The sequence below is a fragment of the Hemicordylus capensis genome, chromosome 1, assembly GCF_027244095.1.
Source record: "Hemicordylus capensis ecotype Gifberg chromosome 1, rHemCap1.1.pri, whole genome shotgun sequence".
Classification (NCBI taxonomy): domain Eukaryota; kingdom Metazoa; phylum Chordata; class Lepidosauria; order Squamata; family Cordylidae; genus Hemicordylus; species Hemicordylus capensis.
The window spans coordinates 160,706,436-160,724,843 of NC_069657.1; the positions used below are offsets into that span (position 1 = coordinate 160,706,436).

At 43.5% G+C, this 18,408-nt stretch overlaps 1 protein-coding gene across 3 annotated transcripts in view; it reads right to left on the reverse strand.

The window, feature by feature from the left end:
- Positions 1-18,408, reverse strand: part of ADCY5 (adenylate cyclase 5) — a 356,971-nt gene that overhangs the window by 117,711 nt on the left and 220,852 nt on the right. For all 3 annotated transcript variants that reach the window (XM_053244596.1, XM_053244603.1, XM_053244612.1), the window contains exons 2-3: positions 13,056-13,205; positions 11,943-12,064 (exon numbers count right to left, since the gene is read on the reverse strand). In XM_053244596.1, the coding sequence (XP_053100571.1) occupies positions 11,943-12,064; positions 13,056-13,205 (272 nt within the window). The remainder of the gene's footprint in view (positions 1-11,942; positions 12,065-13,055; positions 13,206-18,408) is intronic.

The window sequence follows — 18,408 nt, forward strand, 5'->3', positions numbered from 1 at the left end:
AATGCCACAATTTTAAATACAGTATTTTCACACCACAATACGCTCAAGGAAAGGTTGAAACATTGTTTGAGGGGATATTTTTAAAAGAAATGATGACTTTCCACTGATTATCCACTAGGATTGCTGTTGCTATCTCCATCACCAAACCAGGTCTGAAGAGAGGCGCCCTTCCCTCCTAGACTTCTGGGCAGATGTCCGGGACCCCCACACCCCCTGGGGCCCCCAAATCCTCTCTAGTCTGTCCTGGGTGGTGTGGTGGCTGTGCCCTGCCACCAGCCAGTGCATTACAGCGCACTGGGCAACCAAGTGCCACTGCAGTGAGGGCACTGGCTGAGTGCTGTGGGCACCTGTGGTCCCCCCAATCTCCCTTGGCTGGGTGGTCGGGGGCTGAGCGTGAGCCACAGGCATGGCCATGGCCTGCCTGATCCTCGTGGGCAGCTGTGCAGTGCTCTTTCTCCTGATTACTTCTTGGCTTGACCTTTAGTGTGTTCCTGGCTTCCATCTTGACCCTCCTGGCTCTCAACTGTCTATTTGGTGTGACCTCTGGAGTGTTCCTGGCTCTCCCAGTCCCAGCTGCAGATTTGTGCCCCCTACAATCACTTCTGGGCATATGTCCAGGGCCCCCATACCCCCTGGGCTCCTCAAATCTTCTTTAGTCTATCCTGGGTGGTGGTTAACTTCCTGATATTTGTATATTTAAAATGAATACATGTAAATATTACTGCTGTGCTGCTCACAGTGTTGGACAGCAGACTCAGTTATCATTCAGACTGGTAAAGATTAAGTTGTCCTTGCTGCGCATGTTCAGGCAAGTGAAAGCAGGCATGGCAGTACAGCTTGTACTGTAGGACAAGCGCCATTGAAGCTGCTGTGTATAAGTGCGGGGGTGGGGGGGCGGACATGAGAACAGAACATGTTCTGCAATACCATTTAAACTTGGATCAGAAACAGGGAGGAGTCGGAGGACAAGTCCTATGTGCTGGGGATTTTGGAGGCTGGATTCCCTCCAGTTTCATCTGGAGCCCAGTGCTTTGTTCCCTGGCCATAACAAAAGCTCAGAAGAGCCCCGCCCCCCCTCCGCCGCCTTTTTTGTTGGTGCTGTGATGGGCCTGTATTGGAAGCAAGACAGAAGGCAAGAAACATCCTTCCATCTCACCTTCCCCAGTACACACTCCTCCCAGATGTCAGGTTACAGTGTCTTCCTATTGCAAGGTGCCCAATTATGTGCATTTATGGATCACAGGAAAATCAGACGACTTTAACCAAATGGCATTTATTTTTATAAGTGCTTTCCAGAATGTCACACATTTCCAGGAGGGAGTAATTTGGCACCAATGCTTCTTTGAAAGTGTTCCCTTTGATGTTAGGAGCCTTCTCATCCTCACATAATACAACTTTGAAGCCAGATTCACATCTACTGTAAAGACTATTGTTAGGTACAGGTGCCCGTTTTGCAGCCCAATTTTAGCTTGAAAGATTTTCTCCCAGAACTGTTCTGCATATCCCTCTATTTCAGGGAAATAAGCAGTGGAGCCAATGATTCAAGCAATGAGTAATAAGCAAACTACAGGCTGTGAAACCATGAGGTCACTGTGGTACAGCCAAGCTCATTAAGACAGTTTCTACACAGTGAATAGCATTTAAGAAATACTTAGGCACTTGGTTCTCTGGGAAATAATTCTCTTTACATTTTTGTCCCCATGCATACTTTTTTACATTTCTCACAAAGGAAACCAACTACAATCACACACGAATATAGTTAAATACAATCAAAGAAGATACATACATTAAGAATAAAATAAACTAAACCATTATTTTTGCTGCTATGCCATTCAATAAGTATAAGACCAACATAGTCATGAAGGAGGCCAACACAGCTAGTAACATATGCATCCCTCCTCCACCCTAAGCCATGTGCAAGTTTAAGGATGGCCACCTCAGAGTAATCAGTCATTCGGCAGTCTGGTAGACTTACATTGGCTTGGTGGTTGACAAGCTATGCAATCCCACTTTAGGAATCATGAGGAAAATGGAAAGTGAGAAGATGATAAGCTGCAGAGCAATGTTGATAGCAAATTATTCTAACCAACCATCTGGGAATAAGTGGGATTTAAAATGACATAACACATCTAGGCAGGGGCATAGCTATAACTGAACAGGGGTGTGTGATGACTCCCATGGGGGTCATGGAGGAGGATTCCTCAGATGAAGACCCAGAGTAGGGGGAGCAGGCTGAAACTCCGGTCAACTCAACAGAGCCAGAGCTGACAGGCTTGCAGGCCCCTCTGTCTCCTTCCCTCCCTCTTCCTGATGAAGCCTCTGAGACCACTGAATTTGAGGTGCCTGCCCCAGATCCCTGACAGCGACGCTTGGCCAGAGTACAGGCTCAGAGGGAGGAATGCCATAGGTCGGAGAGGCTGGCCAAAAGGAACAGGTGTCTCAACTCTGGTCCGGCTGCATCTCCCTGACAAGGCCCAGCTGTAGTGATGGGCGGGGCACTTGGCACACTGCCTATTTAGAGCAGCCTGAAAGCTGGGTCTATGCTGGAAACAACATCTGTGGTGACCAGCCCTACCATGAACAATCTTGACCTAGAAATCTGGACCTGTTTGTTATTGTCTGACCCCATTTCATTTTACCCCTGATCCTGTGGAATTCCCGTGTAGACTTCTGGCAACGTTTATGACTCTCCGTTCTCTGGTGTTGACTTCTGGCTATGTCTGACTTTCCTTCTCTATCTGTCAGCTCTCCCTTCCCCTCTAAAAGAGTGGTTTTTGCAGCTGCTGGTAAGTTGGCCAAGGCAGGTTATTGGGGGGGGGGGGCCTGGGCCCCTGAGGGCGAAGGGATACATCAGCTGAGCAACAGCTGAGCAACAGCTCTCATCCTCCTAAAAAGATGGTGGGGGCAGGGACCCATCTTCAGTTTTTGACCTAGGGCCTACTCCAACTGTGCTATACTCCTAATTAGGAGGGAATAATCAGATTCCCAACCACATGTTGTACTTGTCCACCTATGTAGGGGTGTGATCAATGGGCAGAAAGGGAGAGGGAGTGGTCCCTGGCCCATCAATTCTTCTTTGCAAATGTCCCCACCCCCAGATGGTTTGCTAATTTTTGTTTTAGGTCTGAAATTGGCAGTATACTCAGCTCAGGAAGGGGGGAAAAACCCTTTGAAGGGCATCTGTGATGTGCACCAGATCGCACCATTTGCACCAGTTTGGCGCCTCCTTAGGGAAGCATGGGACCAGCTTGGGCACCTGCAGCCAAACCAGTTCGGTGGGGTGGGGAGCGGTTCCTTTAAGAAGCAGGTAAGCCGTGAGGCAGCCATGTGTGTGCTGATGCCGTGTACAGGCTGCAGAGATCAACGCTGCATCTGCACGCAACCTTTGAGAGAGCGAGTGCCACACCCAGAAAGGTCTATCAATGGCTACTAGTCTGGTGGCTGCAGCCTCGGAGGCAATATGCTACTAAATACCAGTTGGAGGGGAGCAACAGCAGGAGAGAGTTGCCTGTGAGGTTCTCAGAGGCATCTGGTGGGTCACTTTGTGAAACAGGATGCTGGACTCGATAGCCTTGGGTCTGATCAAGCAGGGCTGTTCTTATGTATGCCTCTGTAAGCCATGGCACACCCATGGCACACACCCCCTTCCCAATCCCTGTCCTCCTCTTATGCACATGAAATAAAGGGAAAGCTTTTATTTCTATGTTAAAGAAGACCACAATCATGTGTAACACAATTATATGTAACGTCTTAACTGGGAAACTATGGTTAATTTCAAATCACAGCCGCTGGGGGGCGGGGGGAAGCAGGATCTGAAACTACAATTGTTTCCCCTTGCTAACTGCAGTTTGAAGCACCTAAATTCAGACATAAAATGGAACTGTGGTTTACCTCAAAATGGAAGTAAAATATTTCCCTCTCTTCCTTTTGAGAGTAAAAGTGGAAGAGGAAGAAGGGGGAAGTGTGTGAGCCTATGGCTCACAGAGTCTTGTTCCTGTACCATGGTTTCCTATTACATCTGAACTGGGTCAAAACAAAGGTCTATTACCTTTTTATAAAGAAGTAGTACTGAAACAATCTAAGATGGTGTTGGAAAGGAGATTACATTAAAAAAAACACTGGATGAACCTCAGTATAATGCCAATTCCTTCTGTGGAAACTTGAGCTAAGTTAGTAACGGTGGCTGAAATTAGAGGTTATTTTCGGAACTTTTGAAAATGTCCAGGGAGAGCCTTTTCATACACATTTCATAATTCATATAGATTTGTTTAATTTTAAGAGATAGTAAAACTAAAATTAACTTCTGCTTAGCTTCAAGCAAGGCACATTAAAAAATGCATATGAAAAAGCCCAGATGAGTTATGAAGTGACAACAACCCGTTGACTCACCACATCTTAACGAAGTAACCAAGTGGTGTGTGCTGGAGATGAGTTACTGTATTTTACTGCATTAAAGAAAGGAGACACAAAATGTATCCATACAGGCATGGCCAATTACATAAGGGTGGAGTGGTTGTTAGGTTTAAGCACTCAGCTGTTTGGGAAGGGGGAGTCCAGTTCTTTAGTCCGATGGACTGCTATTGTGCAAGGTCTTTAGGAGCCTTGAGTTTGGAGATGTTGCAGCTGCTGATGTTGCTAGTTGCTTTCAAACATGGGACAGCACTGTGCTGCCAGCACCCCTGTAGGCAGCACTGTGTTGGCTATTCCTGATCCAGTACAGCAATATGACATTCAGTGTATACTTCAAAAGTCACTCCTAGAAAATTGTTTGTGAGGTATTCATGCAGATCAAGTTGATATAATTCTCTTTTGGTCTAACTGAGCCATGCTATGGGTCTACCTCCTATTTTAACAAGTGGGTTGTAGTAAGCTAATACTGTCCCACAGTGTCAGCTTATTGTGATAATATGGATCAAATCTGAGCTGGTCAACTATCAAGAGCCAAGCTCCTCTAACCATTAGTGTGGAGATGTACTCTGTGTAAGATCAAAGAGATGCTTTGACCTAAGGGCAGCCCATTTAGTCAGGGGTTCCAAGTTCTTTTACTGTTGAAAGAATCAGGAGCAATTGGGCTTGGAGGAATAAATTATCCACAGTCCTTACAGGGATGAAGGGAAAGTCACCCTGCCACTGAAAGGATTCGGCGGAGGGTGAGGGGAGAACTGGGCTCAATGAAGTCGTGGCACTGGGTGAATGTTCTCAAGGCCAACCATCCCCCAAGATCCTTTCAGCAGTGAAGGGCAAGTCTATCTTTAACTAACGAAAGGATCACTGAGGATGGAATTGGGTTCAGGAGATGTGGCACTGTATATCCTTCAAAGGCTAATTATTCCTCTCGCCCTTTCAGCAGTGAAGGGTGGGTTCCCATCCCTGCTGAAGGGATCGTCATACAGGCTGTTGAGCCATACTAATCAACAACTCACATCAACAGTTGATTAGAGTGTACTTTACAACAAAACTTTAGAGGAAGAATGGGAGAAATTGCTGCTCCTGATGTGCCTGGATACGATCTCAAAAAAGTGGTGGCTCAAATGGCGAGAAAAATGTAAATGGGAGAACCAACTTTTGTTCTTCATCACAGCACTTTTCTTTTTATAGCATCACAATGACTATATTGGGCTAATTCTAGATGCTATCAAGAGATTATTGTGGCAATGGGTTACCATAAATAAACAGAAACACTGAACATTTTGACTTGGAAAGCATGAGGTAAACTTTACAATCTATGCTTATTTTAGTGCCTTTATATCTGTTGTAAACTGATCCAAGTTGTTTTTATTTTTAAGGACTAATTGCATATTTTGTGTTACTTACCTTAAAAGAATATTGTGGGATCCTGGAAATGCTATTTCTTGGTGCATTTCGACAATGACCATTATATTTCATACACAGATGTGTGGGAAAGATAAATTCATTGTTGCAGGGTTGTTTTTGTCTTAATGTGCTTTCTCACATGGGAACTTTTTGCAAGAAGGGATGTTTGCTTTTCCATAAAACTTGAATATACTGTGATAATTCGCATCACAAGAGAGTATTTGAGCCTGAAATAGACTCACCCTAGCTGATCCTTACAATAGACTGAACTGTTGTATGGCCAGCCATGACAGGAAATCAAGCTAACTGTAGATAAATTGGTTCCAGAACTTAAATCCTAACTGCCCCAATCCAGAATTGTATACGTACATTGGTGTCACATGGATCCTATTTTCAAGTGCATTCCCCATTCCCTTCAATGGAAGAAGCAGCTCTGTATATGCAAAGCGATTTACTAATATAAATGGGTAAGACCATGCAGCAAATAAACTAACTCTCTCTTTCTCTCCGTGTGTGTGTGTGTGTGTGTGTGTGTGTGTGTGTGTGTGTGTGTGTTAGAGCTCCCACATGTGTAGCAAATTCTAGATCAAGGTACAGAACTATAAACATGAATCTGGAGTCCTCCTAATCTTATCTTTTGGGCTCACAGGTTTGCTCTTTCTTTGGGTCAGTCTTCACAATGTGATCCAGCAAGCTGAAAACATCTCATCATGCACTTATGGTGATTTGTCTGGTGGTTGACAAACCTTGCACTGTCAAGCAGCAAAAACAGAGCATCTGCTCATCCACTGCTGGCCATCATCAATGGCTACATTCAGCTTGGTAGCTCACAGCTGAATATGTGACTAGGTGGCTTGCCTCAAGATAAGATTTGCTATGAAGGAACTTTATTGTGTAGGTTGGCATTAAGGTGGTGATCATTTTGTCATGTAGAAAAAAAAACCCCTCTACAGATAAACCTTTCTAGACTTTAATAGTCTGCTGTTGCTGAAAGCTCCCCCCCCCTCTTTCCCTCTCCTATACTCATTCCTATTCCAAGCAGAAATTGCAGACATGACTTCTGATCGTTAACAGCAAGAACATAGTTTGCCGTTCACATAGGGAATACAACTGAAAACCTCCTCCTTCCAGTGGTGGCCACCATTTGGTTTGTAAGGTATGAAAATACTTAGACTAGCTGTCTTTTTGTGACTGTCTGCCAAGATTGTGTGGTTGATTCTCCACAAAGTAAGTATTTCTAGACATTATGGGCCAGACTCACTCATCACATGGAAGTTGGCTTTGGTGGCATCCTCATGGTAACTGTACTTAACACATTTACTTAGCTCTTGTCATTGATTCTGCTGCCAAGATTTAGTGTTTCAAACAAACCATAATGCTTTGGCAGGGATAACCAGAAGAAACGGAAGTGATTAAGGATATGAAGTTTGAGACCATATGGTCTTGGCCTCTGGACACCTGCCCAGGTTGATTTCTGAACCATCACAAGTCACTACTCAAATATTTCCAAACTTTTTCTGTACAAAAGAGTTTCAAACTTGTTTTTATCAAAAACAAAACAAACACCTAGACAATGCAAAAATAATTAATTATATGCCAGATAGGGATGTGCACAAATCGATTTTTTTGATTAAATTTGTGCCCAAAACAAATCACCCTGATTTGTTTTGTATCCAAATCTACCCTGTCTAAATCACCCCAGATTCAATTTGTATTTGCTTGTATTCGATTTGGACCACAAGATCCGAGGGGCACCAATTTTTTTTTTGGGGGGGGTCCCCATGAGTGCCACCTACCACCCAAATTTCAAGGAAGTGGGACAATTGGTTGGTTTCTAATGATTTTTTTTTAGTGTTTACTGATTTCGAACATTTCCACCATAGGAAACAATGGGGATTCGAAATTGCCATATCCTAACCCTAAAATAGATTCCCAGCTTTATTTTTATTTATTTTTTTAAAGCTAAGCTCTAGCCCTTGTAGAAGTGGAGTTATGGAGCAAAATGTGCAGTCATTATTTTTCAAATGTTTGGATTCTTTGGTGTAAAATAACTTTTTCTCATAATGAATCCCTATGAGGATTCATTATACACCTTCATTTTTTCTGTTCATTTCTGTCAACTGCCATGTGACAACTACACACACACACACACACACACATACACAGGGGTAGTCAGTTAATTTTTTAGGTATTTTTGAAGTGTTTAGATTCTTTGGTGTCTTCATTACACACCTTCATTTCTTCTGTTAATTTCGACCCTACTGTTTTGCAGGTGGGGGTGGGGAATTAGTGGCATCCCATGTTTCAACTACCCCGCAACCCACAAGCCACTGGGTACTCACTTTATATTTTAGGATTTTTTTTGAGGTGTTTAGACCAGGAATTCTCAACGTTGGGTCCCCAGATGTTGTTGGACTTCAATTCCCATAATCCCCAGGCACAGTGGCCTTTGGTTGGGGATTATGAGAACTGAAGTCCAATAAAATCTGGGGACCCAACGTTGAGAATCCCTGGTTTAGACTCTTTGGTGTGTAATGAATCCTCATAGGGATTCTTATGGGGGAAAGGTTATTAGACACCAAAGAGCCTAAACACTTGGGGGGGAAATCCTAGAACATAAACTGAGTAGTACCCCACTGCCTTGTGGGCAGAAGTGGGGTGTAGTTGACACATATATATCAGATTCATAAAACCCTGTCATACTCCTTCAGTTTCTGCAGGAAAAGAGTAGAAATTACTAACCCAGGTGACCTTGTATCTTAAGCTATTGCTTAAACATTCACATTTTGTCTCCATTAGGCAAAATGAGTTTTCAGCATAAGATATCCTTGTAAACCAGGCCAAATTGATCTTGTACAATTGTTGATAACCTAAGTTAGTTATTTGTCAAACATCAACAAATTGGCAAAAAAGAAGATAAAGAAAACGTTCCAATGTACTACCTATTGCCTGATCACCACACAAAGGATGAGGGAAATGGCTGTTTACAAGCTTGCATATATGTAAGTACACTCAGATAAGAGGACCATGTGAAAGTACACACTGGCCATTTTTATGTGTAAATGTCTACCCTTTGGAGCCATCACAGAATATTTAAGACACAAACATTCCCTAATAACCGTAATGTTATTGCTGGCACAATTAATTAAATATAAGAAAAGATTTCATGTGTTTATATTAAGAGATACATATTGGATTACGTTACCTCTCTCAGCTTCTCTCCTTTCTAATGCCCTGTGCCTTGTGACCATGTTCTCGTCTTTAATTGCTCTCCCTTCATCTCAGCAAATTGGCCTCCTTTTAAAACTAGTTGTTTGTTTACATGACATTCATGGAGGGGTTTAAATCCAGTGAGGCTGCTGACTGGGGACTCTGATCTTGAAAGCCTCATTTCAAATACCCCATAAAAGTGCCAAATAGATATAAGGCTGGAGTCAACAAGACCAATTAAGGCAGGTTACTTCTAATTAAAAAGCACAGGCTGCAACACATAGATCAGTTATACTGTCATACTTTGATTTCAGCAGATTAATATTCAATTAATTTGCTGAGATGGAATCAGTCAATCCAAGTACTTTTTGCATAAAACAGGTTGTGAACTGGTGTGTTGGTGTCATTTACTTCACTGGGGCCAAGCCATTTCAAAGGCAAGCATGCTGGTTTTCATGCTTTGTAAAGTGCAAATTATGCAACTCTGATTAAAAGTGTATGCTTACTGTCACCTAGGAAAGAGACACCTACAGAGAATATCATTCAAACAACAAGTCACTCAGGGGTGTGAAAGGATTTTAGTGGAAATGTGGTGGCGGTGGGGAGTTATTCCTTTCTACAAGTTGATTCTGAAAACTGAAAACTGTCTAGGACAAGTGCCTGACCTAGCTTTGGAATATGTGCGTACTCCTGGTGTTCATTTATGTGCAAACAAAAGCCTAGGTAGGATGAGGGGGCATGACTGGGTGAGAGAGAGGACCTGGGTAGGAAAACTTTTCCTCTACCTTGTTAAAATGTTGGGTTTTACAGACACATGATCCCCCCCTCCCCGCCCTTAATCTACTGAGTTGTTTGCTCATATGTGATCAAAAATCAGGACACACAGCTCCCAAAGCTGAGTAGGACACTTGTTACATTTAGTTTTTGATCATATGAACTGCTTTACTTCTTTCACGGAGAGGCTCTCCTGTGCATGGCATTTGACGAAAGAAATTGTGTTTCTGTACCTTAAGTGGTGCAGTGGGGAAATGCTTGACTAACAAGCAGAAGGTTGCTGGTTCGAATCCCCACTGGTAACTATATTGGGAAGCAGCGATATAGGAAGATGCTGAAAGGCATCATCTCATACTGCACGGGAGGAGGCAATGGTAACCCCCACCCTGTATTCTACCAAAGAAAACCACAGGGCTCTGCGGGCGCCAGGAGTCGAAATCGACTTGACGGCACACGTTACGTTACTTCAGTGGTTAAATCATGATGCAAATCAAACAACTCACATACACCCTGTAGTCTCTAGGTTGTATCCTAATTCTGCCTTCCATGAGGAGAACTCCTGATTGCACAAGAAGGGAGAGGAGAGCTGGTCTTGTGGTAGCAAGTATGACCTGTCCTCCTAGCTAAGCAGGGTCTGCCCTGGTTGCATTTTAATGGGAGACCACATGTGAGCACTGTAAGATATTCCCCTCAGGGGATGGAGCCGCTCTGGGAAGAGCATCTAGGTTCCAGGTTCCTTCCCTGGCCTCTCCAAGATAGGGCTGAGAGAGATTCCTGCCTGCAACCTTGAAGAAGCTGCTGCTAGTCTGTGTAGTCAATACTGAGCTAGATAGACCAATGGTCTGACTCGGTATACGGCAGCTTCCTATGTTCCTATGGGCCTATTTTTGCCAATTTCCTTTTCATAGGAACATAGGAAGCTGCCATATACTGAGACAGACTATTGGTCTATCTAGCTCAGTACTGTCTACACAGACTAGCAGCAGCTTCTCCAAGGCTGCAGGCAGGAATCTGCCAAGGAGGAAACTTGGAACCTAGATGCTCTTCCCAGAGCAGCTCCATCCACTGAGGGGAACATCTTACAGTGCTCACACTTATAGTCTCCCTTTAATATGCAGGGAGGACCCTGCTTAGCTAAGGGGAAAAGTCATGCTTGCTACCACAAGACCAGCTCTCCTCTCCAAAATTATTTTCTGTTCCCCAAAAATCTGCTCCTGAGGGTGGAGACGATCAGGAACAGATGGTATGCACCAAGAAAAGTTAGAGAGGGAAAGGATAAAAATATCAAACCCCTCCCCACCTTGCATAACTAGAAGTTCTATTACTAGCACAGGGCCAGGGCTAACATCTCTCCAGTGGCTGTTGCTGGTGTCAACCTTATGTTTCTTTTTAGATTGTGAGCCCTTTGGGGACAAGGGACCATCTTATTTATCTATTCTTTATTTTTCTATATAGACCGCTTTGAGAACTTTGGTTGAAGGGCGGTATATAAATATCCGTAGTAGTAGTAACATCCTAACACTGTACTTGCACAAGGAACAAAGTTGCACAAGCTAAGAAGATTTTATCACTGTACAAAATCAAGGGGATGCATGAAACTGAGCTTTTCAACAAAACGTTCCTAGCAAAATATATGAGGCATGCCACAGGTTATTCACTGTTGCTAGTCTTTGTGTGCAGCATTAGTCTGGAACACAAGTTCCAGACTTGACACAACTAATAACTAACACAACGTCCTTGCACTAGTGCAATGTACTTGCACTAGCGCAGCATTCAGCTAAGGTTTGTGCCACTTTGCCTCATAACTGATACCATCATAGAAGACTTCTCCCCACCATCAAAACCACTGCATAGGGAAGAGGAGGGCAGGATCTGATGAGGGCCCAAAATATATTTGGTGTTTCTCTGGAAAATATCCAGTTCTTCTTAAAAGCGATTTGCCGTTTCATCCCTGGACATAATAAGGTGTCAGATACAACAACAAGTAGGAATTCAAGGAGTATCTGCTGAGGCATCAAGAGTGTACTAGGCAGTTGTGGGGAGCAATATGGGCCATACATCATCTTTGCCCTGGGTTTGTGCCTTGCTTTTTTAATGCATTGTGTTGTGGACGTATTTCACTCCTCTAACTTTGATGAGCTTACCTGACATTGTCATGCTTCTGGATGTAGATTTTATGAAACATCATATCTTCCTTTTTGGCATTAATGTCAGCTTTCATCTCCATGGCAACATGGCGAGGGAGTACAGAAAGGAGGAGGCGCTCCTGTAGTGTTGGACAGATGAACCAATTAACACACCTTCTATCTATTCAGAAACAAAGACAGACATCTCTTTGCAACTCATATCTGTGAAACAACACTTCCATTTCCGTGGTGACCCACCCAAATATGGATGGACAGTACTAAGAATATTATTCAGAGACCCAGTCTCAGGGGCATAGCTATAATTGAGCGAAAGGGTTCAAAGAACACGGGCCCCCAGCTCCACCCCTCCCTATTTTCTTCATTATCTCCCTCACTCTGGGGTGCCGCCAGAGAGAGGGATGAACACAGGCCCCCTCTCCCCTAGCTACGCCCCTGCCCAGTCTCTACCAAAGAATGGATAGCATTCTGCTCAGTCATTAAGCAATGTCAAATGCTACCATGATGAATCTGACTTCATTGCAATTGCATTTTAACTGCCCATTAACAGTAGTTGGTTTCACCAAGAAAACGGCATTTTAACTGCATTTTAACCATGCATAGTAGTTGTAAATGTAAATGTAAATGTAAAAAAATATAATAATAGTTAGTTTCACCAAGAAACTAACACAATCCAAACGCAGCTATTCTGGCAGAGTAAGCAACATGCAGAAGGCATGCTGACCACGGTTCTGTTTCTTGCCACTCCATGATATAATGCACACAGCAGATATATTCAACCTTCCAGAGCAGGTTTTGGCTTTTGCCAGCCAAGCTTAAGGATGGGAGGATATAATTAAGGCTCTAGAAATATTTTGCTCTGCAGCTCCAAGTATCTACAGGAGGCAGATGAGTGGAGGTTCTTGGTTCTAGCTCTGGTGACTTCTGATGAATTCCATGCTTGAGAGGTTTGTTAGTAATAACATTACCAGTTGGATTAAACTTACTAGTTACTCCTATGTAAAACTAATCTTTCCATGCTGAAAGCTCAGACGCAAAACACTCTCTCCTCAAAAATTTCAAGCTAACATACATGACATTCTTGAATGTTATATTATTTATTTTTTGTTTTACCTGCTGCTGGTTTTCTCTCTGAGAATGTAGACGGGCTTGAATGCATTCCCTAGTCTCCTGGAATGCCTGTCTTTGGGAAACCTCTGCTGGGTAATGTGTACACACTCCTACAATGTTCGTGCAGGTGAAGATGAGGATGTTGGACACCAGCTGACATGGAATGGAGGGCGGGGGAAAGAGAAATTGTTACATTTTAGAAATTTGAACAAAGGCCAGAGAATACTCACATTTTTCTTACCCATATGGCTTGGACCAATGTTACTTTATTATTACGTATATTGTATACAATACTTATTTTCAATTAAACAAAATTCTTAAAGCAATTTGCATAGCAAAAGGAATAAGAAGATTGTTCCCTGCCCCCAAAGAGGTTCACAATCTAAAAAGAAACACAAAGGGGATACCAGCAACAGATACTGGGAAGGACACTTCCTTGGGATTAACAGGAGCTGTCAAATAATTGCTCCCCTGCTAAATATAAGTGAGCCATCACTTTAAAATATGCTTCTTTGTCCAGTTACCAGAAGCCAATATAATCTTAAATAACATCAACAATAATAATAATATCATCAAACTACACCATCCATCTCCCATTAAATGCTGTGCTTACACAATATTTTAGATTATGAGCCCCTTTCGGACAGGGAACCATTTTACTCTGTTTTCGTGTAAACCACTCTGAGAACTTTTTTTTGTTGAAAAGCATCATCATCATCATCATCATCATCATCATCATCATCATCTACTAGCTCTTCTAGGCAGCCATGCATACATCTCTCGGCTGCCCCACTAATGTCATCTGCCAGTTTAGCAACACTCATGGATATTCTTCTCATGTTTCAAGGGTAAGAATTTTTCAAATGCCTTCCCCAAAACAGCATAAGTTACCAGTTCTTGAGTTCTGAAATTTTTAAAAGAATCCTGTCAGGAAGCCGAATAAGCACCGATTTCACTGAGAGACACTTCCAAATAATTAGGCTATAATAGACCCTGCTCTTCACCTGGTGCTATATTCTACAGTTTTTACAAAGGCTCATCCAAACTTGAAGAAGAACCAGGGGCGGGGGGGAAAGGATGACATTTACAGTTGGGGTTATGTTTTGCCTGAAAGGCCTGCCCCATATTATTAAGGTGTCTCCCCCTCTCCCTACCCAGCATGCCGCACATTAAACACAAGGGTTCCCCCCCCCCGCTCAAACTGCCCCTCTACAAACACTCCAAAAACTACTTTAAATAAATGTAGAAGTGTGGTTCAGATTAACACTGTCCCCTTCTGATAAAGGAATAGCATGAGAGAGGGGAGATGTGTGGGCCAGTCAGGCAATGTATGGGTTGAACTGGACCAAAAAGGTGGCAGGTTGGAGGGATAGGTCATGTCTGATTAGTCGGCCACTGAGATCCCTGCACACCCCCTTCAGACATCTTCAGGAGGGGATTACACCATGGAAACACAGGACCTGACCCTCTGTTTCTCTCTGGGCAGGGCTCAGATAATTTAGAAGGACTGACAAATTTAGGAAAAACTGGCCGATAAGCAGAATGTATCACCACAACCACCCCTTTTAATGTGCTGGAGCAAGTACATTATATTAAAAATAAACACACTACTGGAATTAGTGTGGCTACTGGTCCCAGCTTCAGCTTACAGCTGGGCGTATGCTTGCATCCTCCCAGTGTCTCTGTTATTTCTAGCCACGCCAGTGAATTTTAGAGCTGGGCACCCAGGAATGTGCAGAGGGTTTTTCCTGCTGCAAAAAACTTTGAGGAGTTTTTCCTCAGAGCTGCATCACTGTAACTTGACCAGCAGGCAGCTGACATTTCTTTCACCATTCTCTGAGGACCATGCTCTGAGGAACAAACTAGATGTGACACTGAGTATTTAGATACAGAACTGCACCCATCACAGAGAAAGATGGGGTGGGGTACCCAGTTTTAAAATAAAAAGAGGTGCAAAGATGAGGATTGCAGAGCCCGCTTCCCCCCATGGCTTACTTCTCTACAGTCTCTCTATCCGTGCACTTCTCTTATCTCCCAACTGGAACTCTGATATCAGAAACGTCTCTCATGGACAAAACACACACACACACACACACTTGAGAAAGGATAAGGAGAGGCAAGATATGGAGGAGGCAGTGTTCCATCTAACAGGGATTCCCAGATATTGTTGACTACAACTCCCATATTCCCCAGCCAAAGGCTATTGTAACCGGGGATGCTTGGCGTTGCAGTGAAGAACATCTGGGAATCCCTGTCAGAGGGAACACTGGGAGGAGGTTTCAAGTCCCCTCACCTGCATATTTCTCCTGTTTTTAAAATCAGATCCTTCACTCCCTCTGTTGTGTGAATGGTGCAGGGTTGATTTTAAACATACAGAGTTGCCACCATCATATCTAGCTTGACCCTCACTTTGCACCTTGGAACTCTGAAGGTTTGTCATAACAGTGCATGTTCAGAATGTGAACAAACCCATTTTGATCAAATTTTATGTATTTAAGAAGGGACTTTTGTGGACTGTGGGACCAAGATAGTATTTTTCTCTGAATCTGGACTCTGGAATTTTATTTAAATCTTGAAGCAAGCATTGAGGAGAGGAGAGCTGGTCTTATGGTAGCAAGCATGACTCGTCCCCTTAGCCAAGCAGGGTCCACCCTGGTTGCATATTAAAGGGAGACTAGAAATGTGAGTACTGTAAGATATTCCCCTCAGGGGATGGAGCCGCTCTGGGAAGAGCAGAAAGTTTCAAGTCCCTTCCCTGGCTTTTCTAAGATAGGGCTGAGAAAGATGCCTGCCTGCAACCTTGGAGAAGCCGCTGCCAGTCTGTGAAGACAATACTGAGCTAGATAGACCAATGGTCTGACTCAGTAAATGGCAGCTTCCTATGTTCCTATTGGTACTCCAAGAAAGTGCCTTAATATCTCATCGACACAGAACCTGTCAGGTCTGGTATCATATTCAGTTGTTTAGTCAAAAACTCAGGAGTGTATTTTAATTGGTCCAGTACAATATATGGTGACATTTAGAATACTTTCTCAAGATCACTAACATAGACTAACATCCTGAAAGATAGTTGCCTTTATTTGAAGTGTTTACTCCACTGGTAGAACCTTAGAAATACATTCAATTGTTTGATTTTTTTTCCCTTTGTCATATCCCTACAAATACATTTCTCAGAATGGCATGACTGCATTGGCATTCTATAGGAACACTTTAATCTTTGCCTGCTAACAATTAGATGCCTTCAGCGATTGTATCAAAGACTGCATAAACACCTCAATATGATGACCTATGACAAGCTCAAAATTATATAAAAATGTGATGGATCACTGTAATTGTTAGCACTTACAGATATTTGCATATGTGGCATTTGTTAATGAAACTTAAAGTAGAACATAGAAAAATGGCTCTCTCTTCCCCTCCCATTTTATTTCAAGTTAGCTCTTCAACTTTTTCCAAATTTAAAAGTTTAGAGCTGTTGAATCACAGCAAAACATTGTGTCCATGCATAGGAAAATCTAAGATTTAAATAAATAGATCAAACGATGAAGAGCACGCAATGTTCAGCAAAGGAGAAAATGAACAGGCACATCACTCATTGCCTGGAAAGGTGGGTGACAGAAATGTCACTTAAACCACCTCACATTCCAATCCAATAAACACTTACATAGAAGTAACTCATATGGGACTTCTTTGGGTTTTAAGGCTAAATTAGATGTGATATAACTCCTTATTTACCCCCTCAAAAGTAAGGGCTTCTAATAGGTTGCTAATTTGCAGAGAAGCAGCACTGTGGGAGTGGGCCTTTTCCTCATACCATCTTCTCAGTCGAGACTGCAACTGACGGGTTAAATGAACACATGACTATTACAATTTACATAGCACCATCCATGTACATGGTGCTTTACAGAGAAGGAAAGGGCAGGCCCCAGCCTCAAGGCGATTACAATTTAGATATCAACACAAGGGAGACAGCAAAGGAAGAGGAGGGAAATGGAGACAGGGGGTATTATACAGTAGTGGTGTGCATGGTTTTGGTCCAGCCCCATGGGAAAGACCGCTGGACCGGTCCGGCGGTCCGGATGGGTGGGGGACTGTGACTTTAATCGGGGGGTGGTAGTACTTCCCCCCCCCGCCGCTCTTCCCCCTCTGGTGCTGGTCCGTTGAAAAATCTTCTTGGGGCGGCAGAGTTCCTCCCTGCCGCCCCTGCCCCCGTCGTTGTTAGTTAAGGCTTAAAAGAGATGAGCGCGCGCGCCGCGCAGGGTGCATGCGCGCCGCTAGCGCTCGTCTCTTTTAAGCCTTAACTAACAATGACGGGGGCAGGGGCGGCAGGGAGGAACTCTGCTGCCCCAAGAAGATTTTTCAACGGACCAGCGCCGGGGGGGGAAGAGCGGCGGGGGGGGAGTACTACCCACCCCCCGCTTAAAGTCACTGTCCCCCCCGCCGGACCGGGAGGGAATCCGGACCATGCACACCCCTATTATGCAGGCATTTTTAGGCTTAATTACAAAAGGGAAAGTTGACTAAGATGTGCCAAAGCCTTGAGGGATAAGTTGAGTTTTAGGATTTGAAGAAAGTAAGAGAGTGTTTCACACAATGCTAGATTACCCCTGCCTTCACAAATCAATTACCAGAGGTAGTCATGAGATCTGGGTACCATGGCCGGGTCAGTTCATCTGAATTCAGGCATTAATTGATTCCTTAATAAAATGGAGTCAGACACAAGCCTGGATTCCATATAATTCTGGATTGGAAACTCTGGGTTTAATGTTGGTGTCAGGGTGTCCCCAACATGAGGAAGCATCACTGGAAGGCATTTCCAAGTATAGAGCAGCAAGGAAAGGTCAGAGATATTTGAGGGAGAGGGAAACCTCTGGATAGGTGAGGGTGATGGAACAGGAGCAAAAGTCTGAGCAACACTGTAATGGGATAAAAAAGAGATGAGAGGCAGATAGTTACAAGAACATGGAAGGCTTTGAATGAAAGGAACTTATATTGGATCTGAGAGTGGACAGGAAGGCAGTAGAGGGATTCCAGGAGGGGAATGACAAAATAAGAGCAATAAGAGAGATGAATGGTTTTGGCAGCAGAGTGCTGCATGGAGGTGAGAGGAACAAGATGGGTCAATGGAAGACTGGAGAGGAAAACTGCAGTGTCACGGCAAGAGATTACCTGGGCACAAAGTAGATATTTTTTTTTTGCCATGGAGACAGAGAAGACCACCTGCATTCTTGCAATATTGTAAAGGGAGAGGTAAAAATTTGACAACAGACTGAATATGGGGAATAAGAGAGAGAGAGCTATCAAAGATAAAGCCAAGCCCCCATGTCAGTTCAACAGGGTGGATGGTGACATTCTC